General features: G+C 35.5%; 1 protein-coding gene across 2 annotated transcripts in view; it reads left to right on the forward strand.

The window, feature by feature from the left end:
- Positions 1-26,200, forward strand: part of NAV3 (neuron navigator 3) — a 324,575-nt gene that overhangs the window by 130,063 nt on the left and 168,312 nt on the right. For both annotated transcript variants that reach the window (XM_054580143.1, XM_054580145.1), the window contains exons 6-8: positions 811-879; positions 3,718-3,863; positions 16,017-17,046. In XM_054580143.1, the coding sequence (XP_054436118.1) occupies positions 811-879; positions 3,718-3,863; positions 16,017-17,046 (1,245 nt within the window). The remainder of the gene's footprint in view (positions 1-810; positions 880-3,717; positions 3,864-16,016; positions 17,047-26,200) is intronic.

The raw sequence follows: 26,200 nt of genomic DNA on the forward strand, positions 1-26,200 counted from the left end.
TTGCCGACCCCTTGGGAACTCCGGAAATCAGTTTAACTTCAAAAACAACTTTTCATTTTGGTTATGAAGCATTCACTGCTCTTCAAAACTTGGTTTAAATAATGTCTTCTTGTGTATTTTTTATCCATTTTTTTATTATTAAGAATTACAATTCAAGAATGCCCAGTTGTCTTTAGCAGTTGTTCAGTTTGTTTCTGAAGAATTTTACTCTACTTCGATCTCAATTTTTGTGTTACTTTCTCCAGAAAAATATCTGTATAGTTTACATCCTTAAAACATTCTATGATGAAAGATCAACCAAAAGTTGTTAGAAACCAGATATTTTAATCATGTGGTTTTCAAAAAAACATTTAGGTGAAAACAGCACATTAGATGAGTTTACTAAAGAAGATAATGACTCATTTCATACTCTTATTTTCACTTTAACTTTTTGAGAAAGAGATCTTTCTATTGTGTATGTCAAACTTTAGCTTTCTTGAAGTTTTCATAGTCATTTACAAAGGTTAAGTATTTTATAAGGTGAAATAATACTTAAAATAGTGTGAATGACACCACACAGACTTAATTTTAAAGTCAGCGATGACATACTTTATCCAAGGGGTGCGCTGCATTATCTCCTAGTGTGTTCGTAATCAAATGCCATGGTGTGTATGTTGCATTATCACAATTTTCTAATTAATTTATTCTTTATCCATGTGTATACATGTTCCAGTTGCATTTCATTAACTCATAGTTTTGTTGTAAGTTTGTACTTTCTTTCCATGTTCAAAAAATATCTTTAATTCAATTTCTCTGTTTCTTCTCATACAGTCTGGCAGCCAGATATGCACCTCAGTCTAATCACAGTGGAATTGCAACCAGTCAAAAAAAGCCTACTAGGTCAGTTAATGTCTAATTTATTGCTTATTAGTGATGATAAAGTAAATGCCCAGTGATATATTGTCCCATTCTTCTAATATTTTTTTCAAAAAATACGTACTTCTGGATGAAAAGTTTAGAGGACTGAATTCCTCCAAGAAGATATTCTTGTTCAGTTTCAGGGATGAGCGTGTTTGTGTCCGAGCATTAAAATGGGGTTTGGCTTCTTCTAATTTAGTTTTGTCAGATATAGTGCTTTAACTGGGCTGAAGTCTAGGTTCTAGGCTTAGAGGAAGTCAAAGAAAAAAATTGTGTTGAGGACCCCATTCAAGGTCACGGAATCTGAAAGTTATGCACCAAGATTACAAATGCTTTTTGAGACAGGCATGCATTGATTATTGCATTTTTTTTTAAGCAGAATTAAGAAACATTGGTCATTTTTTTCCCCTTTCTTTCTTCTTCTTCGTCCTCTTCTTCTTTTTTTTTTTTTTTTTTTTTTTTTTTTTTTTGGTGGGAAACTTGGTGACAGGTCAGCACAGACTATTTGGGAAATACTGGTATATAAAAATGTGCTGAAAGTGTTTGGTTCTTTTTTAAATGTTAAGTTGCTGAAGGCATGATGGTGGGATGGGACAGCTGAGGGAAGCCACAGCAAATGTGTCTGCACCCCTGATTATTACGTGATTACGTATGCCTTCTCACTCCTGGGGACGTGTCTCAGGGGGGTTCACTAGACACTGCTGTAATAGGAACTCGTATTACGCAACGTTTGACCGCAAGGACTGCTTATGACGATGCCTCGACTTGTGAGGCGTGCTTTTCCCCTTGCCTTGGTTTTCTATAGTAATTAAAATTATTCCGGAGAGACAAACTAAAAGCGTATTTAATTAAAAATTGGAAAGTACGTTATAAATGAGGATGTGCAAAGAGCAGTGACCTGCCATGTATATTAGCATTTTTATGATCACTTTTTAAGACTTATGTATATAAAATATATTTTAAGTACTTTGATTTAATAGAACATCTCTATCTCTTCTTTTTTTGGGTCTTTAATCTCATTACTTTTTATTACTTTGATGGATGATCTGGAGCTCTGGCTGCCTGTCAAATTAGGGTAACGAGAAGAGCAAATGGATTTTTAAATTTGTTTTAATTTGTTCTTCTCAGAACTAAAGATCACTTGGCTTTATGGGTCACAGTAAAGATTAAAATGGATTTTAATTGCTTTCTAGAAACAGATAAACTTTTATTGCAAGCACAGCAAGTTTTGTGACAAAATCTGTGTAAATCTGGAGATCAATTTGTACAAAAGTTTAAATGCTGGAATCATTTGGAAAAAATTCTAATCTTGTATATGACACAACATCTAATTAGCAAAATAGCTGATGAGATTCTTTATTAGCCATATGTATTTAAACTCCAAAATACAGTCAACATTTTGAAACTATTAACTATTCCAAGAAATCAACACTTCTGTTTTTAAGCTGGTATTTGTGTTTTCCTGATGTTCATTCCATTTTACTATTTTTTTACTATTAAAAAAGTATTTATTGATATATTATTTAAGCATTCAATCTCCTAATAATCTATGGAAATAATATATCAAGTAATATTATGCATTGAGTTAAAATGTGACTGTTGTCACAATTGATTGTGAAATTGTGATATATTAGACACTGATATAACAGATGTAAACATTCTTTTATTTTAGAAAACTTTTTAAAAGAGAATAGTAAAAAATTCAGTAGTGTTTTGTAAGGTCTGGGTTATTTTTGTTTTTCTTTTAAAATAAAAATTATCATAGCAGTACACAATGGTATTCACATGGTGGCAGCAAATACTGCCAAAGTGGCTGGCAACTTCTAATATCATGTATTTAAACATGTCTTAGAAGGCCAATATTAGTTCTTAATTTCTAGTTTTAATTTATGTAGATTGAGTTTATTACATATACAGTATATGTTAGTAGTATAAAATAAAATAGTAATTGCACATTTTAGGCACAATTCATTGAAAAAATTGATACTTGAAATTTAAATATGGAAAATGTTTAAACAGTAAAGTAAATGATCCAATACATTTATAGCCCAAGTAAAATACTGCAGATTATTCCTTTTTGTCAAACTTCTCCTAATTTTAAGATAGTCTGCACGTATTTTCTAATGTCCTGCCCTTCATACATAAGGAAGAGTTGAAGCTGCTGAGACTATAGGTGTATTTTAAGTTGTCTTTCTGCTAACAGAGATTTTCTTCTTCTGAGACCTGCATCCTTTATTGTTACATTGCCTCTGTGATCACTTAGCCACACTTGTGAGATGAAGTCTAGGCGCTTACTTTTGGAAAGAGAGTGAGAGTTTGTATGAGAGTCGGTTTGGTCAAAAATGACTCAACTCATGACCTTGCTCTCCACTGCATGTTTTAAAGTAGCTAACCAGCTCAGACAGTCAATAGGTATTCACTATTTAGCTGATTAATGCCCTGAGAACATAATAAAGTTGAGCATTACTATTTCCCTTGCTTTTTATGTAATCATAACAGTGCCTTTCAGTCAAATGTTTATTCATCAGGGTGTGGTAAGTATGATTTTTTTTCAGTTAAAGGTGACTTTGTTTCTAACTGTTCTGTATTATGAATATACTTTGGAGCTATATTTATTAAAAAGTGAACAAGATTTTTCTAAGATTCTCAAACTGTCTGTTTAGCTATTGATTTGTCACTTAAAGCAACATTTTATGCTAAGTAGATTTTAGAACATCAAATAATGCGATTTTCCCATTAACTGTTCCCTGCTTAGAACCTCCTGCTGCCCCCCGTTGGGTCATATACCATAATGATGTTGTTTTTCTTGCACCACTTCAGGCTTCCGGGTCCCTCCAGGGCTCTGGCCGCAGGCAGCAGCAGCAGCAGCAAGGTCCAGGGAGCCTCTAACTTAAATAGGAGGAGTCAGAGCTTTAACAGCATTGACAAAAACAAGCCTCCAGCATATGCAAATGGCAATGAAAAAGGTGAGTGTTCGCTGTTCCAGCGTGGTGGCATCCCTCTGACTTAACACGTATGGTATCGTAAATGAAATACTAAACCTAGTGTTTGAGCGGTGTTACAGCTTTTGGAAGGGAAATGCTATCAGTGAAGTTTCCTGTATTTTCTAACTGCTCCCTCCTAAATTCCAACTTTCTTCAGGGTTTTTCTTATCTGAAGAAAACTGTAAGGAAGCAGACACATTTATGTTAAAGGGGTTAATTATATGCAGTATAAAATCTGTTTCTCAAAATAGTTTCTCCCAGATGCATATAAATAACATTTTCTTTTGTTTTCTCGTGTTTGGCAAACATTTCTCCTGAAACCATAAATCTCTGTTAAATGTGTTTCAACCCTTAGCTTTAGTTAACATGAGCACCAGAGTGTTTTGGGCAGTTAAGATTAGAGCACCAAAATTTGAGATATAATTATGATGGGTATTTAATCTTTGAAAGCAGCAGGACACAGCAATATTGTGATCTTAGTTTTTTCTAAAGAGACACATTATTCATGTTTATTTTACTTTTTTTGAAAGGATGCATAATAGAAATGTCAACACTCAAAGTTACCAGGGAGAAAGAGCACAGAGTGAAAGTCTATGCTAAAGTCAGGTTACACATTAACTACAGGATGCACAGTTCTCTATAATGTAAAAAAGGTACATTCAAAGAGGTGCTGGTTTGATATATCTCACTATGGATCATAGTTCCAATGAGAGGTAGTTCACACCTAAACCGGGAGAAAATCAAGAACTACACTGTTGTGAGGAATGTGACTGCCTGAGGGACTGGGGCATTCTGCTGATTTTGAGGTAGAGTCTTCAAATCAATGGAATTTTAACTTCTCTTCAGGATATTGAACTCTATGTGCAAAAAAGACATGAAAGTCAAAAGTGACAGAATGCTTAGGTAATAGAACAGCTGGCAAACATGGTTTAACTATTTCAACCAGGCAGGAACGTTTTGCTCAGATTAGGCCATTTCAAATTATTTCCTATAGATGATCTGATCAGACAACTTTTTCTTACTCAGACATGAGTTGACAGGGGTAATCTGTGACTTACATACTTTTGTGAGAATTTCCCATCCACTAACACAAAACTGGACAGGCCATAATCCCCAAAAGCAAAGCTGTATGTCTTGATCCCTGAAATACCCACAGGTTTTGTTTTTGTTTTTTGTTTATGTTTTTGTTTTTGGCTGAATGGAAAAAGAAGGAATTAGTGTGTATTTGGAAGTTAGGTGTTTGTCTTTAAAATGTAGAATAAACCATTGATTAAAGAACCTAAGGTGTATTGCTGAATATGTATACTTTTCCTAGGGAGAAGGGAGAAAACAATTTCTTATCAGAAAAATATTTCCCTCGTTTTGTGACTTTCCCAGAAAGTGTCATACAGGGCCTGTGTGTGCTATGAAATTCTAAGGGAAACTAAACATATTTAGATATGGAATTGTCTTGAGTGGACTCCCCAAGCATCCAATTTAGCTGTATGATGCTATAGGTATATATTGTTTTTCCAAGAAATTACTAATAGCATTGACAAAGAGACCTAGAAATGCTTTAGATGACCTAATTTGATAGCATAATGAATTTTTCTGTCATGTGAAATAATTTTTTAAAAATATCTGATGTTTAAATGTAAAAATCCAAGAGTAAGCAAGGAGTCATTTTTTCATAGTCATCCAGTCTCATGTATATTTGATAGGACAAGTTAGAAAGTAGCAATATTGACAGTAACCACAAGGTGGAGGCAGACGACCTTCCTTATGAGGTTCTTGGCCAGGAAACGAAGATATCCTTAGGTCCAAATCTAGAGCAAAAGACAAGTTTTCATGGTGAGTTAGCCATTACTTTTAACTCCAACTAATTAAAAATTATAAAATATTTAATGTGTGTGATCTCATATTCACAAATATTTATAATACCTCAAATGTAGGTATTAAATGCCTGAAAAGCTGCCAGTAGTAACTTAAGCATAAATTGTATTATATGATATAATATAGCCATCTGGAATTTGTTTTACATGCTCCATAGATTTTTATATTAATGTGGTGTTATAAATTTATGTCAACATATCTAATATCAATGTTTCTGAATTAATATTTGGGTCATGATATTTTACATTTCAAAATCATTATCTTAAATTATGAGAGCAAACAAAACAATAATAAACATTTCATATGAAACAATTTAATTTGTCCTTTAGACTATTCCAGTGGTATTCTTTTTTGGTACAAATATTTTATTTAACCCTTTTGACAGAGGGATTTGTAGTGGTGGCAAAACTTATATAAAAATAACAACAGAGTAGGAATTGACTGTGTGGGGGAGCAGGGTGGGATGGGTGGAGGGGGGCAAAGGGGAAAAATTGAGACAACTGTAATGGAATAAACATGATTTGAAAATAACATTTAAATTAAAAAAAAGGATTTATCTGTTGGCAAGTTGATCATTGTGAGAACCAGTTTGCATATAGTCCTGGGCACAACTAAATAAAATGAAAACTTTGAGAGTTTTCAAAGGTTACAGTATTATAATAACAGAATTCAGAAACTACTAGCTTGAATATTCTAATTTCAACTGTTATTCCTTTCAGTTATTAGAAATTATAACACTTAAAATTAATAAAGATATTTTACTTGAACCCTGGCTAGAGTGACTCAGTGGATTGAGCGCTGGTCTGCAAACCAAAGGATCGCTGGTTCGATTCCCAGTCAGGGCACATGCCTGGGTTGCGGGGCAGGTCCCCAGTAGGGGGCGCTCGAGAGGCAACCAGACATTGATGTTTCTCTCCCTCTCTTTCTCCTTCCCTTTCCCCTTCTAAAAATAAATAAAATCTTTAAAAAGTATATCTTACTTGAAGTCTAACCAAATGATCTCTATTGTGCTCCCTGACTTCTTGTAAGTAGAAACATAGTTTCTACCCTCTTTAACAAATCTAGTGTGACGAGTTATATGAATCAATTACAAAATCTCTAAAATTAATAATAGGTAGTAAAGGTTTATTTGCAATTAAAACAATTTTATTTCCTTATAAAAAAATGCTGTTGAGTGGTCAGAGCATTGTCCCGATACATCAGGGTTGCAGGTTCGATCCTGTCAGGACACACACAAGAAATTGATGTTTCTCTCTTTCCCCCCTTTTTCTCTCTCTTTTTTCTAAAATCAATGAATAAAAATATAATAATATCATTAAAAACACAGTAGCTTTTACATGTTTAGCATTGTAAAATAGCTCACTTGCAAATTGTGTGACATCCAATGAAAGGAAATCACAGAAAATCACAAACTACACTTCAGAAGATACATCTTACATTATTTTAATAATAATGCATTTCAGAAAATAGTGTGCTCATTTCACCATTTCACCAGATGAATTAAAATATCAGTGAACATGGCCAGAGATTATCACTTGCAGAGAGGGCTGAAATAGAAATGTTGTTGTAATAGAAAGCAATGTCATCCTGTCATTCTGTCGAAATGGAATGTGGGAACAGATTTCTCAGAACAAATGGGGAAAAGAAGATAGCATCGTTTCTAGAACGCCTTTTCTTTTGAGAGTCCACATTTCTTCTCTTGGTGACCTGCCATTCAGAAACTAACAATGAATAATATGTTCTGACACCAGCATTTATCAGTTTGTCCATGTACCTGGCAAGAGTACTCTAGGCAGATATATGCATTAAAGAAAAATCAGGTACCTGTTCACTGGAAATCAGGGATCCTCTGAAAATGATGCCCTGATTCATTTGGGTACACACTTTATTTCCCTGAAGCAAATTATCATAACAACTCATTCTTGTTTTATAAAATCTGGATAAATATGGAAAAGGTTAAGCAGTTTGGAACTATTAGGAATGGTACTATTCCTAGCTTTATTTGGAATTCAGTTTCTAAATGACAGTCCTTAACCACTTATTACTTGACAGAGTTTCTTAGCAGAGAGCTGTTTTTCCATGTTGGTAACAGGTGCACCAGAAAACCAGAGACCTTGCTACTGTCTTGTTACTTTCTCCCATGTGATTTGTACCTTGTACCTGTCCATTCATGGGAAAGAAGATGTCCAGATTCTTCTGGATCCTGATGAAGTATCTTCTGATGTGGAAGTGTTTATTTTCATTGACACTCAACATAGATCTACTAAGATTGACGCTAAGAATTTGGCAACATTTGCAATTGAACTTTTTAAAACTATATGGTACAATGGGAATGTTGCCTTAGTCATGGAATTTTGATGGCTAAAATATAGATATCTAGTTCTTAAATAATTTCTCTCTCTCTCTCTTTTTTTTTTTTTTTTGGTGGAGATGTGAATCCTGTGACATTTTCTTCCTGAGATTAACTAATTTGGGGCATATTTATATTTTTAATCTAAATTTTATTTTTGTCCATGTCCTTGGACAACAGCATGGTGATTGCTGGGGTGAGATATAAGAGGACTAAATAGTAATGGAAAAAGTACAATAAAGATTAAATTAAAAAATTAATAAAATAGAATTAGAAATGAAAAAGTAAAAATAAAAAATTTTATTTTTAAATTACAGCTTACATTCAATATTATTTGGTTTTAGTTTCAGATGTACAGCATAGTAGCTGGGCAATCATATACTTTACAAAGTGTTCCCCATGATATTTCCAGTACCCACCTGGCACCATACATAGTTATTACAATATTACTGACTATTCCCTATAGTGTACTTCACATCCCCATGACTATTTTGTAACTATTAGTTTGTACTTTACAATCCCTTCACATTTTTCACCCATTTCCCCAACACCCCTCCCCTCTGGCAACCATCAGTCTTTTCTCATAGGAGTCTGTTTCTGTTTTGTTTGTTCATTTATTTTGTCCTTCAGATTTTACATATAAGAGAAATCATATGATATTTGTTCTTCTCTGATTTATTTCACTTAGCACAATACCCTCTAGGTCCATTCACGCAGTCACAAATGGTAAGATTGCTTTCCTTTTATGGCTGAGTAATATTCTATTGTATATATGTACCACAGCTTTTTTTTTAATCCATTCATCTATTGATGGGCACTTGAGTTGCTTCCAAATCTTGGCTATTTTAAATAATACACAATGAACATAGGGGTGCATATATTCTTTTAAATTAGTGTTTTGGGTTTCTATGGGTAAATTCCTAGAAGTAGAATCACCGCATCATAAGGCAGTTCCATTTTTGATATTTTGAGGACTCTCCTTACAGCTTTCCACAGTGGCTACACCAACCTGCATTCCCACCAGCAGAGTATATGGGTTCCCTTTCCTCCACATCCTTGCCAACCCTTGTTGTCTGTTGATTTCTGTTTGTTTGTTTTTAATTATTTTGTAATAACTGTAATGTTAATGCACTGACTTGTTTTATTTTCTTTTCAAGGCAATGCAAGTATGTTTTACTTATATTTCTTTATTGGTGATTTAATTAGGTATTCCAGCATGACTTCTATTTTCTTAGTAGTTATGTAAGTCTCAGAAATAATGTTTACATGATAATTTCAAGTTAATCTTAGGGATTTCCATGAAGCCACATAATTAGGTACATATATCAGGTGATATGATTAAATAGAGGTGGGAGTATATGTTGTTTGCTTATGTATAAAAGCTCATATTATATAGGTGTACACATGTTATATATGCCTATACAGAAATCACATACTTTTTTTCAAACTAACTGGTGAATGGAATCTTCCTTAAATTTTACAATACTCTACAAAGTTGCACTCCAACATTGCAAGTGGTACAAAATAAGCATGTGCAGAATGGACAGGGCCTCTAGGATTCTTGTGACAACATTCCATGTTTTGCTGAGACATCATAAAATTGATAATTGAGGCATTGCACAAGCAATCGTTTGTAGAAGAAAGCATGGGGACATGAATGAGGAGCCAGTAGGTAACATTATGTATATATTTGGATATGAATGCTATTTCTTTAACTGTTTAAAACATTCAAAGGTATATTAGTGTGTATTGTGAAATGAGAGTGTGAATTTATTGTTTACCAAACTAATTGTCATGGCTACCTTGATTAATCATTTTCTCCCTTCCACAATGTCCATTGATGCTGAAATTGTCCTAATTTTATCAGGAAACATATATAACTGAGTACAACTGCCTGCTATACAGTGAATACTTTAAAAAGAATCCTGTGTTGTTATCCATGTTGTTACCTTGTGGTACTTTCTGTATTGTTACTTTGTTGTTGCCTTTTGAGTTGAAAGCTGGTTTGCTTCCATTGAAAATATATACTGCCCTGAAGAAGAAGTGGTAAGTAGTTGCATATGTTCCCTGTGTCCTTCCTGAAGCCAATAGCACTGTGGGCAACCTGGCGCTGGGCTCTACAGCAGGCAGAAGTTCCACACGCAAATCTTGTCTAAGTTTCCCATATGCCTCCTGTGGCTGCTACGTTTATGTCCATGTATTAATTTTAGAACTAGATTGGCCCCTTTCCCAAGTCATCATTGTTATGTTTTTTTGCAAGATGAGATAATAAAAAATGAAGTCTGTGAATTTAGATGTTTTCTAAGCATGAATAGATTTTAGTTCATGCTTAGAAAACATCTAAATTCAGAGACTTCATTTTTAGCATGAATTAAAATCTATTCATGCATCAACTCAAAAGGATGGAGCCAATGGGATGCCCAGGGAGACAGTACACAGGTGGGCAGAAGGAGGTCTACAGTTGTGAGTATGCAAAACAATATAGTTTATTCTTATATTTTATTTATTAATTATTGTATTATTTACTTGTATTGCAGCTGTAAACCTGTCTTTGCCCACCCATGTATACTTTACTGAATAGAGAGTGTCTTTATGATGTTCCCCTCATTTATATGCTGCTCATTGAGGAAGAAGAAAACCACACTTCAAGGGGTTATCAGTTAACGTCACTGTTGTCGCAAACATGTGCTGTCTCAGCAGAATTCCTGGGTATGCAACAAACATGAAAAGAAAAGAGTCAAAAGCCCCCACATTTTGGAGTCTGATGAATCCAGGTTTCAACTTCTATTTTGTCTTCTATACTGTATGTATGAATTGGAACAAGTTACTTTCTAAGCTTCAGTGTTCTTATTTAAGAGAAGTCATAAGTATAATGCAGATTATTATGGCTATAAATGAGACACCATGTATGAAGACCTTTAAATGTGATATTATGTATGAAAGAAAGTACTTGGAAAAAGTAGGCAGTTGATAAATTACATTGTTTGGTTCTAGTGGAGTTGGTGATGGTGGATTTGGAAATGGAAGACGAAGGGGGAGGAAAGGAGACAGAGGGAGGGGAAGATATGTTTTCTTTGGAGGTCAGAGGCGGGAAACAGCGCTGTTGGCACAAACAGGCCCTGCAAGCGTAGGCTACAGATCAACTGCCGGGATGCCTTTAAATATGTGCATTAGGCAGCTCTTCTTTTCCCCATATGCAGGTAACAACTCATTCACAGTCAAAAGCTGAGTTATCAGCATTCAGAAATATATCATTTTGCCTAGACACTTAACATTGAATATATAAATGGCACAGGGGCTCGAATTTGTGGCTACACCCGTTCTGTAGGAGCTGCAGACGCAGCCACTTCAGCCGAGGTTGTGCAACCTTTATTATAAGGAGTCCAGAGAGACTCTTGTTATTCTGGTGCCCTCCTGAAGTGCAGCAGCTTATGACTTGCCCTCTTAATGAAACTTGCAGTGCCTCATCACTGCTCTTTGGAGACAGGCTGGGGACAGATTGAAGTTGAGCTTTGAGAAGTGTCTTATATGTGTGCACTCATCTGAGAACAATTTTACAGCTGTTGCTGGGACCGTGACTGTGGATGTTATCGTCTGTAGTCCCTGCTGTCTCATTTTTTCAGTGTAGTGATATTGAAAGTCCTCTTCCGCACTTGAGCTCCTATAGCAGTCTATCTAGCTAATGTCAGCACATTTAAAAAGCACCCTGACTGGTTTTTTTCACCCTCTCCTCTCACCTCCACCAAAGCTCCCAGGTCTGCAAGGGTACCTGCCTTCTCCACTTAGTTGTATAAATGTGGAAGATACATGTTCAATATGTGGCTAAGACGAAGAAATCAAGGGTGTTGGGGAGACCTCACGATGGGCTACTTTTACTATCTGTGGCCACTCACCGCAAATGGTCAACCATCCAGGTGAATGTGGAACTGGCAAAAGTGTCGAGTATTCAAACAGCAAAGAATATTAATGCCACACAGCTGTGGAATATTTAACAAATTTAGCCAATGTGGGTACTGTCATAAAAAACAAGCCTTTCAAGCTGATAATATCAGCAGTTGCTATGATTTCTGAGTCTGTTAAACCTTCGCTACTCAGCACATGGTCTGGGGCCAATAGCTTTGACATCCTTTGGAAGCTGGTTTGCAATGTAGCATCCCAGGGCCACTGCAGATCTGCTGAATCATAATGGGATGGGCATTCAGGGAGACCTCAGGTGACTTATACACACAGTACAGTTTGAGAACTACTATGTTAAACCATTAGACTGTCATACATACACGCAATGTGGGATCACAGCCTAGATCCACCACAAACTCCTCGCTAGATGCGTACCAGTGAATGAGTTCTTTAGGCTCTCAAAGCTTAGCTTTCCAAAGTGTGAATTAGAAACAGGAGCCCTTCCCACCTCATCGGGTTGTTGTGAACACTAATGTGAGATAATGCAGTTAAAGAACCTTCAGTAAAATTCCAGTTAGCATTATTATATTTGTAATAATTATTAACATTATTTTCATTATAGAATAAGAAATATTAGCAATAACTTTTGAGATCAGTGTAAAACAGTGAAGGTGAATGTAATATGATGCCGTTACGTTCCCCTAAATATTCACAGCAGACAATGCTTTGATTTGGGGTGGGGAGAGGGCTATGTTTCTCTACAACTTTGTGTCCCAAAATATGTATGTATATATTTTCAAATATAAATAAATAGAACACAGTTTTCACATAGCTCCCTAAAAAAATCTATAGAAGTTCCTCTTGCTTTCAATGCTTACATACCTCCTTTAGCTCATCAGTCTTGATTTTATGAGATACTGTACACCCCAGAGATGTGCAACTCTGACCTCTACCGTTTTCTTTCCTACTTCCCACTCATTTAATATTTGATGTATACCATCCATATTTTATGAGTCTGTTTTCTTTCCTCTGACTAGATTATATGGTATCTTGAAATGTCTTGCATAGACTAGATACTCAGTAAATATTAACAGACGATGTGCATAGACTCAAATTCTATAGATTGTAGGAACTGAATAGCATTGATTAATATTGCTGGAAATAATAGAAAAATAGACCCATATATATTGGACAAAACTCAGCAAAACAGTGAGGTCATTATATGAAATACATGAACATGGACACAGCTCAATGAACTGGAGAAAATTTATTTTATTTGGAGATATACTTGATTTCCAATTGAATCCAGGCAATTGAGAAATAAAGTTCACTTGATGTAATTCAATTAAAGTATTAATTTGGTAATCTTTATTTTCTGTGTTTCTGTATTCAAGGAATAACATGACAATTAATGAGACATTGAACTTATCTTTATACATTTGAGAAATAGTATAATATAGTTGTTGATACAATTAAGTGGGAATCCACGGTAAGTTTAGTTCTCAGGTCTGTCCCTTCCAAATTGTGTAAATTTGGCCAAGTTGTTTAACCTCGTTGTGTTTCAGTTTCTTTATGTATAAAATGAAGGTGTCAATGAAACTGTGCATTTGTTGGGAGGACTGAGTTAATATAAGTCAAATACTTAGTTCAGTGACTGTCACATAGCATGTGCTATCTGTATGGTATAAAGCTATGTGTAATTCAGGAGTGGTCTTTACTCTCATGGGATGTACAGTATAGTGGAGGACAGAGGTTACTACATGGGAGTTATGGCTCTAATAGAGGAAATAAGAAGCTATGAAAGAAGGCAGAGTAGCCACCTGATCCAGACTTAGTGTTAGGATGGCCAGAGGTGTGGGTGGGGATAAGGTTTTTGGTTTTTTCCTTCAGAGGAAGTGAGGTCCAGCTTGAGACTTAACCAATAAATAGTAATAATTCTGAAGAAATATGTGGTAGGCATTTCTACCTGTGGGTCGTGGATATACTCTATCCCCTACCAAGAATAATTTAAATTAGGATGAAATGTTACCAGTCTCTGAAAGGGACCTACCTGTAAGTGAAATAAATTTGGAATTAAATATACTGGCAACAGATAGAGGTAGAAGATTGAAATCCATTCACAGAGAGTGAGCATATTTGAGACATTGCATATTTTGAACCTTGTGTTTGTCCTTAATTAGTCAATACCTCTACTGTTTAAACATCTTAGTATTTGAATATGAATCTGGATTTCTAAAAATATTGTAGAAGTGGACAAAATTGCTGAATTTACAGGAATACTGAAAAATTTATTAATCATCATATGCTTTAAAATTTAAATATACCATGTAAGCATTTTGACCTTAGTGATCTACTACATTGTAATCTCGCATATATACATAGTCTTCTATTACATTTTGCCAGTTGAAATGTGGAATTGTAGAAAGGTGGTAAGAGTTTGAAGTCAATGTTGGTGGACAATTTGCTTAAGAAAATTTAATATAAAGTGCATTTTTTATACTATTATTATTGTTGATACCAGTTTCACAAATCTATGTTATTTTAAGCACATTTATTTTTTAAAAATCTAACTGAAACAAAAAACCAATTTAACTTTTTTTCTATTTCTTTTTTTATTTCCTTTAGTCTTCATTTCTTTTATTTTTTCTATGTCAACTTCCTCTCAGAAATGGGTCAGACTAGTACATGGTACTAATTGCCTTGATTACATATTGTTTATTATAAATTTTCCTGTCTTTGAGGAGAGCATTTAAAAGTAAAAGCCTTGTATTTTTAGATTTATGAATATTTAATGAAATATAATGGGCTCCAATTCTGAATATTCTTTATAAAATATTTCTTTCAGGTATTTCATCAAAGGCAGCTTTGCATCTATTTGTCAATATCTAGTATATTAATACTACCAAATGATGACTCTTTTACATAAATGTCTACTTTAATCATTTATCATTCCATCTCTCTAAAAAACAAATGAGAGTATGAAAGAGGTAGGCATTCATGGTAAATGACCTGACCCAAATTACACAGTTCCCAAGTGTTAACATTTACACAGAGTAAGGTCTTTTACTCCATGCTGTTCTGTTTTATTTATGCCATATTACAAATATCTTTTTTTATTTAGTTTTTCATGCTTAAAATTAAAGCTCATAATCAAACATTAATTAGTGCTAGAACAACCATACACAATCGTATCATGAGATTTCTGAGTGGAAATTAGCGCATTGTAAAGTACCTATACGACAAAGACCTTATTTTCCTATGGCCTCCGAATGTAGCTCAATTTTTAAAATTAGAACTTAAAGTTTATTCAGACAACTAGAGGAAGCTGTAGGTATGTGAGTTAGGAGCACAGGCCTCGAATTCAGTATGAATCTATGCTGGGTGACCTTGAACATGTTCTGTAGTTTTTCTGTGCCTTAGGTTTTTAATTTGAAAAATGAAAATATAATATTACCATACCTTATAAAGTTGTTATAAGAATTATATATATAGAGATAGAGAGAGAGAGAGAGATTTCTTAGTAGATTATCTGACCCATATAAGCACAAATGTAAATGTTTTTATATAAATAAAAATAAACAATATTAACAAGAAGCTAAACCATGACTCTTCAGCATATTTAATCAGATAACAATAAGCTAGGCTCCTTGTAGCTTAAGCAGTTTCTCAATATCCATTATACAACATTTTTATAAGACTATGTGGAACATCAATTGACTGCTAGGAGTTACACCAGTAATTGGAAAAAATACACAGACTTGCTTAGGGGGAGGGATAGTGTTTTATTCATCTTTGGATGTCTGCGACTAGCACAGTTCATTTGGATATGAGTAATTTTAGAAGGTAGAATAAAGAAAAACAACCACATCACAAAAGGGACGGATGCCACGCGGCATGTCTGTTTTCAGTTCGCAGGAGAAGGGCTTCTCTGTGCCTGTCCTTAGAAGTACTCAGTGGTGTGATATAAACGACCCAAACTAATGAGCCTTTTCTTTATGTCTTTTTTCGATATCCAGACTCCTCCAAAGGACCTCAACCGTCGTCAGGTGTAAACGGCAACACGCAGCCCCCTGGCACGGCTGGGCAGCCCCCTGCCTCCGCCATCCCCTCTCCGAGCGCCAGCAAGCCCTGGCGCAGCAAGTCCATGAATGTCAAGCACAGCGCCACCTCTACCATGCTGGCCGTGAAGCAGCTGAGTCCAGGCACGTCTCCCACACCACCGCCTGCGGACAGATTGAAGCCCCCTGCCTCAGAAGGGGTCAAAACAGCTCCCTCGGGACAGAAATCCATGCTTGAAAAATTCAAGCTGGTCAATGCCCGGACTGCTTTACGGCCCCCTCAGTCTCCCAGTTCAGGGCCCAGTGATGGTGGGAAGGATGACGATGCCGTTTCTGAACCTGGTGAAATGGAAGGTTTTAGCAGCGGTCTGAACAGCGGTGGCTCCACAAATAGCAGCCCCAAAGTGTCACCTAAACTAGCCCCTCCAAAAGCTGGAAGCAAAAATCTCAGCAATAAAAAGTCTTTGCTACAGCCAAAGGAAAAAGAGGAAAAGAACAGGGACAAAAATAAAGTTTGCACTGAAAAACCAGCCAAGGATGAGAAGGATCAGGTGACGGAGACCGCTCCAAAAAAGACTTCTAAAATTGCAAGCTTGATCCCAAAGGGCAGCAAGACGACCGCAGCCAAGAAGGAAAGCTTAATCCCATCTTCCAGTGGGATTCCAAAGCCGGGCTCAAAGGTGCCAACAGCAAAACAAACCGTTTCCCCCGGCAGCACAGCAAGCAAAGAGTCTGAAAAAGTCAGGACTGCCAAGGGAAGCCCTTCGCAGTCTTTGCCTAAGCCCACAAGCACCGAGAAAGCAAGCACATCGAGTGGCCCTGCTCCTTTGGAAGGAAGGGAAGCCAGCCAAGCTTCTCCCTCCGGTTCCTGTGCCGGCTCAGTGGCACAGGGCAGCGGGCAGACCACGGGAAACGGTGCTGTCCACCTCCCTCCACAGCAGCAGCACAGCCACCCGAATACGGCCACGGTGGCACCATTCATTTACAGGTGAGATGGCCTCTGCTCATCCACGGTGGTAACGCTTGAGGCCTGCACGCTCAGAATGTAATAGTGAAGGTTGCCGGAGTCATGTTTTGCATAGTCATTTTGGAAAAATGGTTCACACTGAAAATAGAGACCTGGAATTTACTTTTTTAAGAAAAAACCTTCAATATTTTCTACTCTTCTCCTTATCGCCCCACTCCTTTAGACCTCAAGGCCTTCAAAAGTTAGCCTGTTTGCCGTCCCGGCCCTGCCTGGGTAGCTCAGTGGCTTAGAACGTCATCCCCACAGGCCAAGGTTGCAGGTTTGATACTGGGTCAGGGCACATGCAAGAATCAAAACAAATCAATGTCTGTCTGTCTGTCTCTCTCCCTCCTTTCCTCTACCTCTCTAGAATCAATTAGCACTTTTTTAGAAAAGGCTAACCAATGTGTTGTCAAAAGAAAAATGGAAGCCAGATGCTTTGACTTTCCTCTGCATCTATTACTCTTCTAATGCAACTATTGTTGTTATTATTAGTCTTTTCAAACAGTTCTCAGTTTTATAGAGTTTACAGAGATTTTTATTTTCACTCATAAGAGAATGCACCATAAAGGGTCAGGCTCTGGAATCAGACAAATGGAGATTTAATGCCCAGTTCTGCCATCTACCAGCTGTATGACTTTGGGTGATTAAATCTGTCTCATTTTCTTCAGCTGTCAAATTGAAACAATAGTATCTACCTCACAGAGTTGGGAAGAATAACAGGAATAATGCAACGTGAAGTATTTATCTCCTTCTATATTGTAAATGTTCAATATATGTTCTTTATAAATCATTGCTTTTGTAACAGGGAATTTACACTTCCTTTCCACAGCTAGGCATAAGTTGATAGGCAAAAATAATTACCTCTATAATTATTATATTTGGACTTTATTTTAAATTTGCTTTTGCATTCTATTTATTATTTTATTTTGTATTAAATTTATATTGTATGTTATATTTTAAAATACGTATTCTATGCAGTTGTAAAAATAGCACATTTTGTCTTTTGCCCTGAGGACTGTTTGTTCAGAGAGGAGATAGGCGGGGGAGGAGTAATGCTGCCCTTTTGGCAGGTCGGCAGGTCGGCAGTTCAGCAATAGGAAAGAAATTTCCTGAACAAAAAGGAGCATCTGCTACAATTAAGAAGAGGTCGAGATTATATAGTTTAAAATTTATTAAATTTATTAAGTGTATGGGTTTTTAAGTAAAGAAAATAATTACAATGATTTATTTTCCCTTATAAAATCTAAATGCTTTTTTTATTTGAAGCTTTATAGAGTCAACAAAACAATTTTATATTATTGCATTTCAGCCCTTGGGACACGTCATTTCAGTCTGCTGTTCTGACTCTGGCAGCAATAATTCATTAAAGTCTTTGTCATTGGATCAGGGGTCCCTGTTTGAAAAAGCAGAATTTAAGATGTCAAAATCATAATTCACATTTCAAAAGTAATATAATTAAAAAAATTGTAAAGACTTGAATTTGTCACAGAGAGCATACTTGTGAACTCCATGATGTTGGAATGATGGCCCCAAGAGCCAGGCTGCCCCTGTTGGAATCTCTATTCCACCACTGATTAGTCATGTGACTTTGGGTGACCTATCCTAACACTCTGAGCCTCAATTTTCAAATATATAAAATGGGGTGATAATAATAGGAGCTTCCTCATAAGGCCACTTTGAAGATTAAATGTTAACATTCATATAGGGCTTAGAACAGTACCTGCCACATAGTAAAAGATACCTTCCTCACACTTCAGTTTTAGTCCTATAAAATGTGCTTGATAAGAATATCCAACTCATTTTGTTGTTTTAAAGATTAAATAAGGCCATCTCATGTCAATTTTTTTAGCACAGAGACAGATTAGACTAAATGATTTATAAATTCCAGTAATTATTTTTATTATTACCAATAATATATGTAGTAGTTGAAAATGAAACCATCTAATAAGAAAATTTTTCATCATAGTCTACATACATGAGGCATATAGTTGTTTAAAGTATTTTATCAATTCAGAATAATTTTATAAATGATAATGCAAATCTTCTCAAGGTAGAGTAGTCAATGGTCAAGCTTTTTAAACATTAGTGAAAGATTTACATCACAGAGTTATGTCGTTTGGTTCAAGGAACCCCTGATATTCTTTCAACTTTGACTGCTCCAACCCCATTAAAAATATTTTCTGCAAAACCCCAGACAGACTTTTTGAAGTTTCTAATCATTTGATAAATAATAATAATTTACTATTTTATAATGTTATTATCATTTTTTGTGTGCTTATTTACTGTAAGTCTCTGCTACAAGATTTATGTGCATTTCATGTGCATTTTCTTACACTTTTTCAGAAACCCGTAAAAATGGTTATGTTATACCTGCTTTATAGAGATGAAGAAGCAGTGACTTCAAATCAAATTAATGATAATCTCTTAAAGTCACAGGGCTAGTAGGAGTTTGCCTGTGAACCCAAATCTGTCTGCGTCTCCAGCATGCTCCCCTTTGGTTATCAGTTCTTTCTGCATTATAAAAAGACGAGGTGTTGTTACCGGGAAAATTCTGACTAGGAAAATGCCAATGGTAGATTTGTAAAGTTCTCAGTCATCGCTCATTTATAATGGTAACTACATAATCACTTTTAAGGAGTATAAATTTTAAAAACATATAAAGAGATATATGTATTTAAAAATAACCTCTATGTAATGAAAGGATTGGTGACTGATGGTGATTTTTTTCCGCTTTTCTCAGCCCACATCTAGATCATGCTAGGTTATTATTTCTTCTGGGACCCTTGCAAATTGAATGTTCAGAGTCTTAAATATATAATGTTGGATTCTGGAAGTTAATGGTTATCTTATTAGTCTTACTTCCTATACAATGCAAGCATATTCTGTATTAAATTTTTATAACTCATTTATCACTGAAATGTGGTAGAAAGTAGCTTTGAATTTGGTACACCTTTATCCATTTAATGAGTAGACAGAACTCAAATCAAAGATGAAAAAATTTAAGAAAGGCAATTTTAACTCAGTGTACGTAGTTCCCATTAATTAGACCTATTGGAATGGAACAGGCTGCCTTTTTAAGTGTTAAGGTGATTGCTGGAGGTATTTAAGAAGCGGTAGGATGACTTTTTTTAAAGTCTCTAACCTGTGGGAGCTCAGTCTATTGTGGATAATAAAGTAATATAATAAGATTTAAAAATCATTTCTGTTATGGAATTATATACAAAATATGGACGTAATGTAGAAGAAAGAGTTTTCCTAAGTCTTACATGAGGTTGGTGTCAGTAAATTCATCACAGAGGAGGTAAGATAAAAGATGAGACTTAAAAGATAAGTCATAATTTGACAGGTAGAAAGGAGAATGTTGTAACATCATCTAAATTTGACATTTACAATTTTATAATCTGAGCATGATGGAAAAAATAATAGGCAAATTATGAAGTGCTATGCAAATGCTAGTAACTAAAACTGCTATAGAGACTAGAGGTTAGTATGCAAGATTATTTGAATGGGAGACTAAGAAAAAATATGGAAAGAATCCATATTTTGTTTTCTTTTGATTACGACCTCCCCTTATAATGTGTTAGGCTAGTTCTGTTGGCTCTTCCTTCAAAACATGCCTTCAATCAGCATTTCTTTGCCTTTCCACCCCGATTTCCTGGTCCAAGAACATCACTATCAATTCTCACCTAGTTTCCAATGACTCTTTCAGCTTCCACTTTTGGCCCTTTTTAATGTCAGTCTTATGCAGCAGAGACTCTAAACTTCAAAAAGTATAGATGGTATATGCCATCTCAATTCATGAGGCCATCTGTAGGATTTCTCTTACTCTTAGTATATGAAAGTTAAATGCCTTATGAAGACCTGCAAAGCACTGCATAACCTGGCCCTCCCTCTAACCCACAAGCCACACCCATTCCACTCTCCCCCTAGCACACTGAACCTCCGCCTCATTCTGCCTCATTCTGCTTCTCGGCAAACTAACTTGTCCCGCTTTGGGGCCTTTGTCACAGATGTCCTTTTTGCCTATAACAACTCTCTTCCAGAACAGCAGGCTCCTTCTCATCAGATCTCTGCTTCCATGCTACCTCTTCACAGAACCTTCTCCAACTACCTCGTCCAGAGGAACATACACCATATCTTGCGAAAATTAGACCTAATTATCTTTCGTGTTTGAGTCATAGATTTTATTATTATCTGCTATTTTTTCTTTATTTATTAACAAGTATGATTTCACCCACCACTACAATATAATCTCATTGAGACGCAGATTTTCTTCTTCTTTATTTAGTAGCATAATTGCCCAGAACAGAGCCTATACAGAGTAGACACCAAATAAAAATTGTTGAATAAAACACCATCATCCTGAGATAGACTTACCTGTTACAGACAAATAGAGAAACTGCCAAAACGTACAGTAGAATAGGAACAATTCTGAAGCTCTTCCTTACTATAAATGGGAGGCTTTAATTGAAATCTAAAAAGCTTTACTTATTTAAAGAATGAAATCATAATTTCTCTTTAAGCATGCATTCATTTATTTTTTTTCTTCTTTCAGCACTACCTACAAACTATCTATTATGCATAAGGCATCAAGGATAGAGTGAAACATCATAAATCTCATACATCATTTCCTTCCCATTGTCTGCAGTATAGTAGGCAAGATGCTGACAAAAAGATAACTACAAAATGAAGCAGGAAATTTAAAGCTCCCCACAGTGAACCAGATCTGGTGCAGTGAGACTTCCAAAAAAATGGAAAATTTCTTTTAGCTGCTGGAATCAGGGAACATAGCACTCGAGCTGGGTCCTGAAAGATAAGTGGGACTTGGGAATACAGAAATGAGGGGATAAGAAAGGAAACGTAAGGCCGAAGGAACCATATAGATAGGGTAAACACAAATAGGGAGAGTGGTTGGTGAGTAGATCAATATTCCTTAGAAAATGAAGATTAATTAGGGCCTGACTGTAGTAGAAATTCTTGAATGTCAGGACACCGGACTCTATGGGTATGTGTCTTCCTGTGTGTGTATGTGCAGATGTGCACATCAGCATGTGTGTCTTCAATATGTAAAATGAATTCTTAGTGGGAGAGGTCAAGATAGGATAAACCACGTTCAATGGCTACAGGAAGGAGAAAGTTACTAACTTTTGGAGGTTTCTTCTTTAAAACTTCAGTTAAAGGTCCCAATTACAGGAACTAACAAAAGAGAAAGGGGAAGAGCAGAGTTAAAGAAAAAAAATAGCCTACTTTTAACTATTCCTCTTATTTCTTGGTATCTTCCCTTTGTGTTCTATTTTTCAACCTTGTTTTTATTGCCTGAGGTTCAGAACTTGTTAGTTCCTTTAGACCTTCCACAAAATGCCTTCCCTCTTGCTGGGACTCATTTTTTCCTCCATTTTTTTTGCATTCATTAGTTTAGAGCAATATTCTTCATGATTGCAAAGATATGTGAAGTATAATAAGGAATTAATTAATTAAGGAGAAAAGAAAGATCTGTACGTTTCCCCTAAGCCTTTTTTGCAGCTAATAAATTTCAAAATAACTGTTCACAAGATTCAGAACTTAACTATTTTTAGCTCTACATCTTTTTTTCTGATCATTTGTAGTATATGCTAAAGAAACAATGCATTGAACATAAAACAAACTCCTAAAATCAAAGGGCTGTGAACAATTTGCAAAAGGAAAAAAAGAAAACCAGTCCTTAGATAAGGCAAGGCAATGTTATAGAGAGAAGAAAATCATCTTTGCTTTTTTAAACCCATTAATCAAACATAAGAAGAGACCCTTTATACACACTTGGTTTTTAAATTTAGGTCAGGGAAGTCTGATTTTATAGGATTTTTTTTCTTTTGATATATGATGTATCATATAAATTTCATGTGTTCTCAGAAAAGGTTTTTGTTGTAACAACTTTTTTGAGATTTCATATTTTCCTGAAAATGACAGGGAAATTGATAATTATACTATGTTCTGAAGACAAAGAATGCAAATATATTAGATTTGAAAATATTTACTCATGTGGTTTTAAGATTGGCTTATTTCTTGAACCAACAGATTGAGCAGGAGGATCTGTGAGTTTACAAAGATTGAAATGTAGAGCATATAACCATGATGCAGATAAAGCTTTTGTAAGCCTTGCAGCTACTATCGCAGATTATGCTGAAATTGTGATTTTATGTGCACTGGGCATAATTGGTCATCAACACAAAAAGCTTATTGAATGCTTGCCGTAGGAGCTTAAATTTTCCTGGGTTGATACATATCTGTGTGTCGGATAGCAGTTTAAACTCCCTTGCACAGCAGTATTTTAGGATGGAATACAGAGACCCGTCCTAGAAGAGGGCCTGTAGTGTAGAACACTGCTGAGAGTTGGCATTCGCTCAGCAGAGAAACTTTATTAAAGTGCCCTTTCTGTACTTGGCTTTCAGGCTTCGTTGCCAGGTTGCCTAATCAAACCATTGCTGTTTCTTCTTTCTACATTTTATTTTTTTCCTGGGGAAAATTTTCTTTAAACTTACAGGAGATTTGCAAGAACAGTGCAAAGAATTGCCATATACACGGACTCACCACACCCAATTGTCATGTCTTCCTGACAACCCTCAGCCTGGAATCGTTCTTCAGTATTTTCTTGACCTTTAGAACATTGACCTATTAAAGGCAGGCAGTCTGTAGAATGTTTCTTAATTTGGGTTTGTCTGATATTTCCTCATGATTAGACCCTTAATATGTATATGTATATTTAATTTGTGGATATATATCATGTGTCTAGATATATTACACATATGTACACACACATATATATGTATGCTTGTATTTAATTTGTCTGTGGTGTCACAGACATAGTGCTGTGTTTTTTTCATTGCACCCTATTAGATATTACGACATTGATATTTTCCATTTTGGTGTGTTAAATTGATAACTTGATTAAGATAATATCTGCCATGGTTTTCCACTCCAGGGTTACTTTGCCCCATTTTTATCTACTAAGTATTTTTGTGGGAAGTATTTTGAGATTGTGTGTAAAAATTCTATTATTATATCTACTTTTATCCTTACATTTTAGCATCCATTGAGGTTTCCTGCTGGAATTAATAATTTACTCCAATGGATGTCAAATAATTTCTAATTTGATTTTTCCTTCTACATTTATGCCCTGGTATTCTACTTCAACAAAGAGATTCCTCTTTCTCTCTCTCTTTATATTGTGTGCCCTAAAGGTTTACTATTACTATTACTGTCTGCCTTCCCCTGAGGAAAGACAGAAGAAAGCAAGCCTATTACTGGTTTTGGAGAGAGATTTACTTTTCATTCCCTTTTGTTAAGTTTATAATGAAAAAACTACAAGACCATTAGTTAATGTTGACTCAAACCATTTCTATTTGTATCAGCCTTTATGACTATAATCATATCAAGGTGAATCCACAGGGAGATATATTTTTAATATAAATCAATAGGTAAATCCATATTTATGAAATTTGAAGATTGAGAGTATCTAGGATTTATTGCTGAATTCCTTTAAATGGCACATATAATAGCTTCTTTTACTTATAAGTAAAACTTAATATAGTAAAGAGTAAAATTTACTATAGACCAATGGATATTGTCCCAGTCAAGTATTGTCTGTTATTAACTTCATGACTGAGCTATCGCTCAGCTAGGGGGACCTCAAGTGCCATAAAATACTCAGTATCCAGAGGCATTTAGTTAGAGTTGAACTGTAACACAGTGGTTACCAGGAAAGTGTTTACAGGTTTAAGTATGGGTTAAGTATCTACCACATATGGCAAAATACTAAACTTCTAGAAGCCTTAACTTATCCATAGCATATACATTACAGGTGTCTTAATCCATTCTGGATGCTGTAACAAAAATGCCATAGCCTGATTGGCTTAAACAACAAATGTTTATTTCTCACCTTCTGGAGGCTGGGAAGTCCAAGATCAAGTGCTGGCAGATTCAGTATCTGGTGAAGCTTTGCTTCTTGACTCATGATGACCACCTTTTCACATGGCAGAAGGGACAAGAGAGCTCTCTGATTGTCTATTTTATAAGGGAATTAAGACCATTCATTCATGAGGGCTTCCTTCACTCACATGATCTAATCACCTGCCAAAGGCCCCACCTCCAAATACCATTACATTGGGGATTAGATCTCAACATATGAATTTGGGGGTAAACAAACATTTAATCCATAGCAACAGGATTGTTGTGAAGTTTGAGTGACATGCGGTAAATGAAACACTAGGCATCGTACTTAGCACACAGTAAGTACATATAAACAGGAAATAACTTTTGTATTAATCATTGAAGTCTAGACTTTTAACCACTACAACTCTTAGTAACAGGCAGTAGCTCTGAGGACCTGGCTCATTAGAACTCTAACTGCCATAAATCAGATGGTGTTTTCTTAATCCTACACATCTTATAGTTTCAGTAGGTACTGGTAACATGTTAACTGTCTTGTATATGCATAGTAAAATAGTGTGCACATGGTCATGTCTGCTAAATATTTTGACGGAAATTGTGATGCTCATTTTTCTTTTCTAGTAAATTTGAAGGAATTGCAGTATCAGTTTATGTGAAACAGTGGATGTTTCCACTGCGATATGTCTAAATGTACCTTATCATTAGAGAATGCTACTGATTCTGAAGGCTTCATAAATTGTTTCATTAATCAATCCCAAAACCTTTTATATTCCTGGAAAGAAGCATGCACGGAAACAAAGGACACGTTGGGTCTCTTCAGCTGTCTGACTGAACTTTGATCACATGTATAAATGTTAAATCTTTACCAGTTAGTAGTGACTGTCCCTCTAGAGACAGGAGTTAAAGTCTGATTCCTGAAGAAATGGATGGCCTGTAACATACATACAACAGAGATGTGGACCCATTTATATGCATATACAAACCAAAGAGGACTTCTGAGTCCTTCTTATAATAAATTGAAGTTTAACTCCTCTATGTTCCTTTCCTTCATTAATCAGTTTCCCTATCATCACTAATGTTGGTAACTCATATAGGGAATACCATGGAAAATATTATTTACCTTAAAAATAAGGTAAATAAGATTGTCTCTTGTGATTTAAACTTAAAAACATGTTAAAGAGTGAATCAGCCAGAAATAAGCTGTGCC

Source organism: Pteronotus mesoamericanus, unplaced genomic scaffold (assembly GCF_021234165.1).
Source record: "Pteronotus mesoamericanus isolate MK-2021 breed Mesoamerican mustached bat unplaced genomic scaffold, CSHL_Meso_final contig_56, whole genome shotgun sequence".
In the NCBI taxonomy this organism is placed as follows: domain Eukaryota; kingdom Metazoa; phylum Chordata; class Mammalia; order Chiroptera; family Mormoopidae; genus Pteronotus; species Pteronotus mesoamericanus.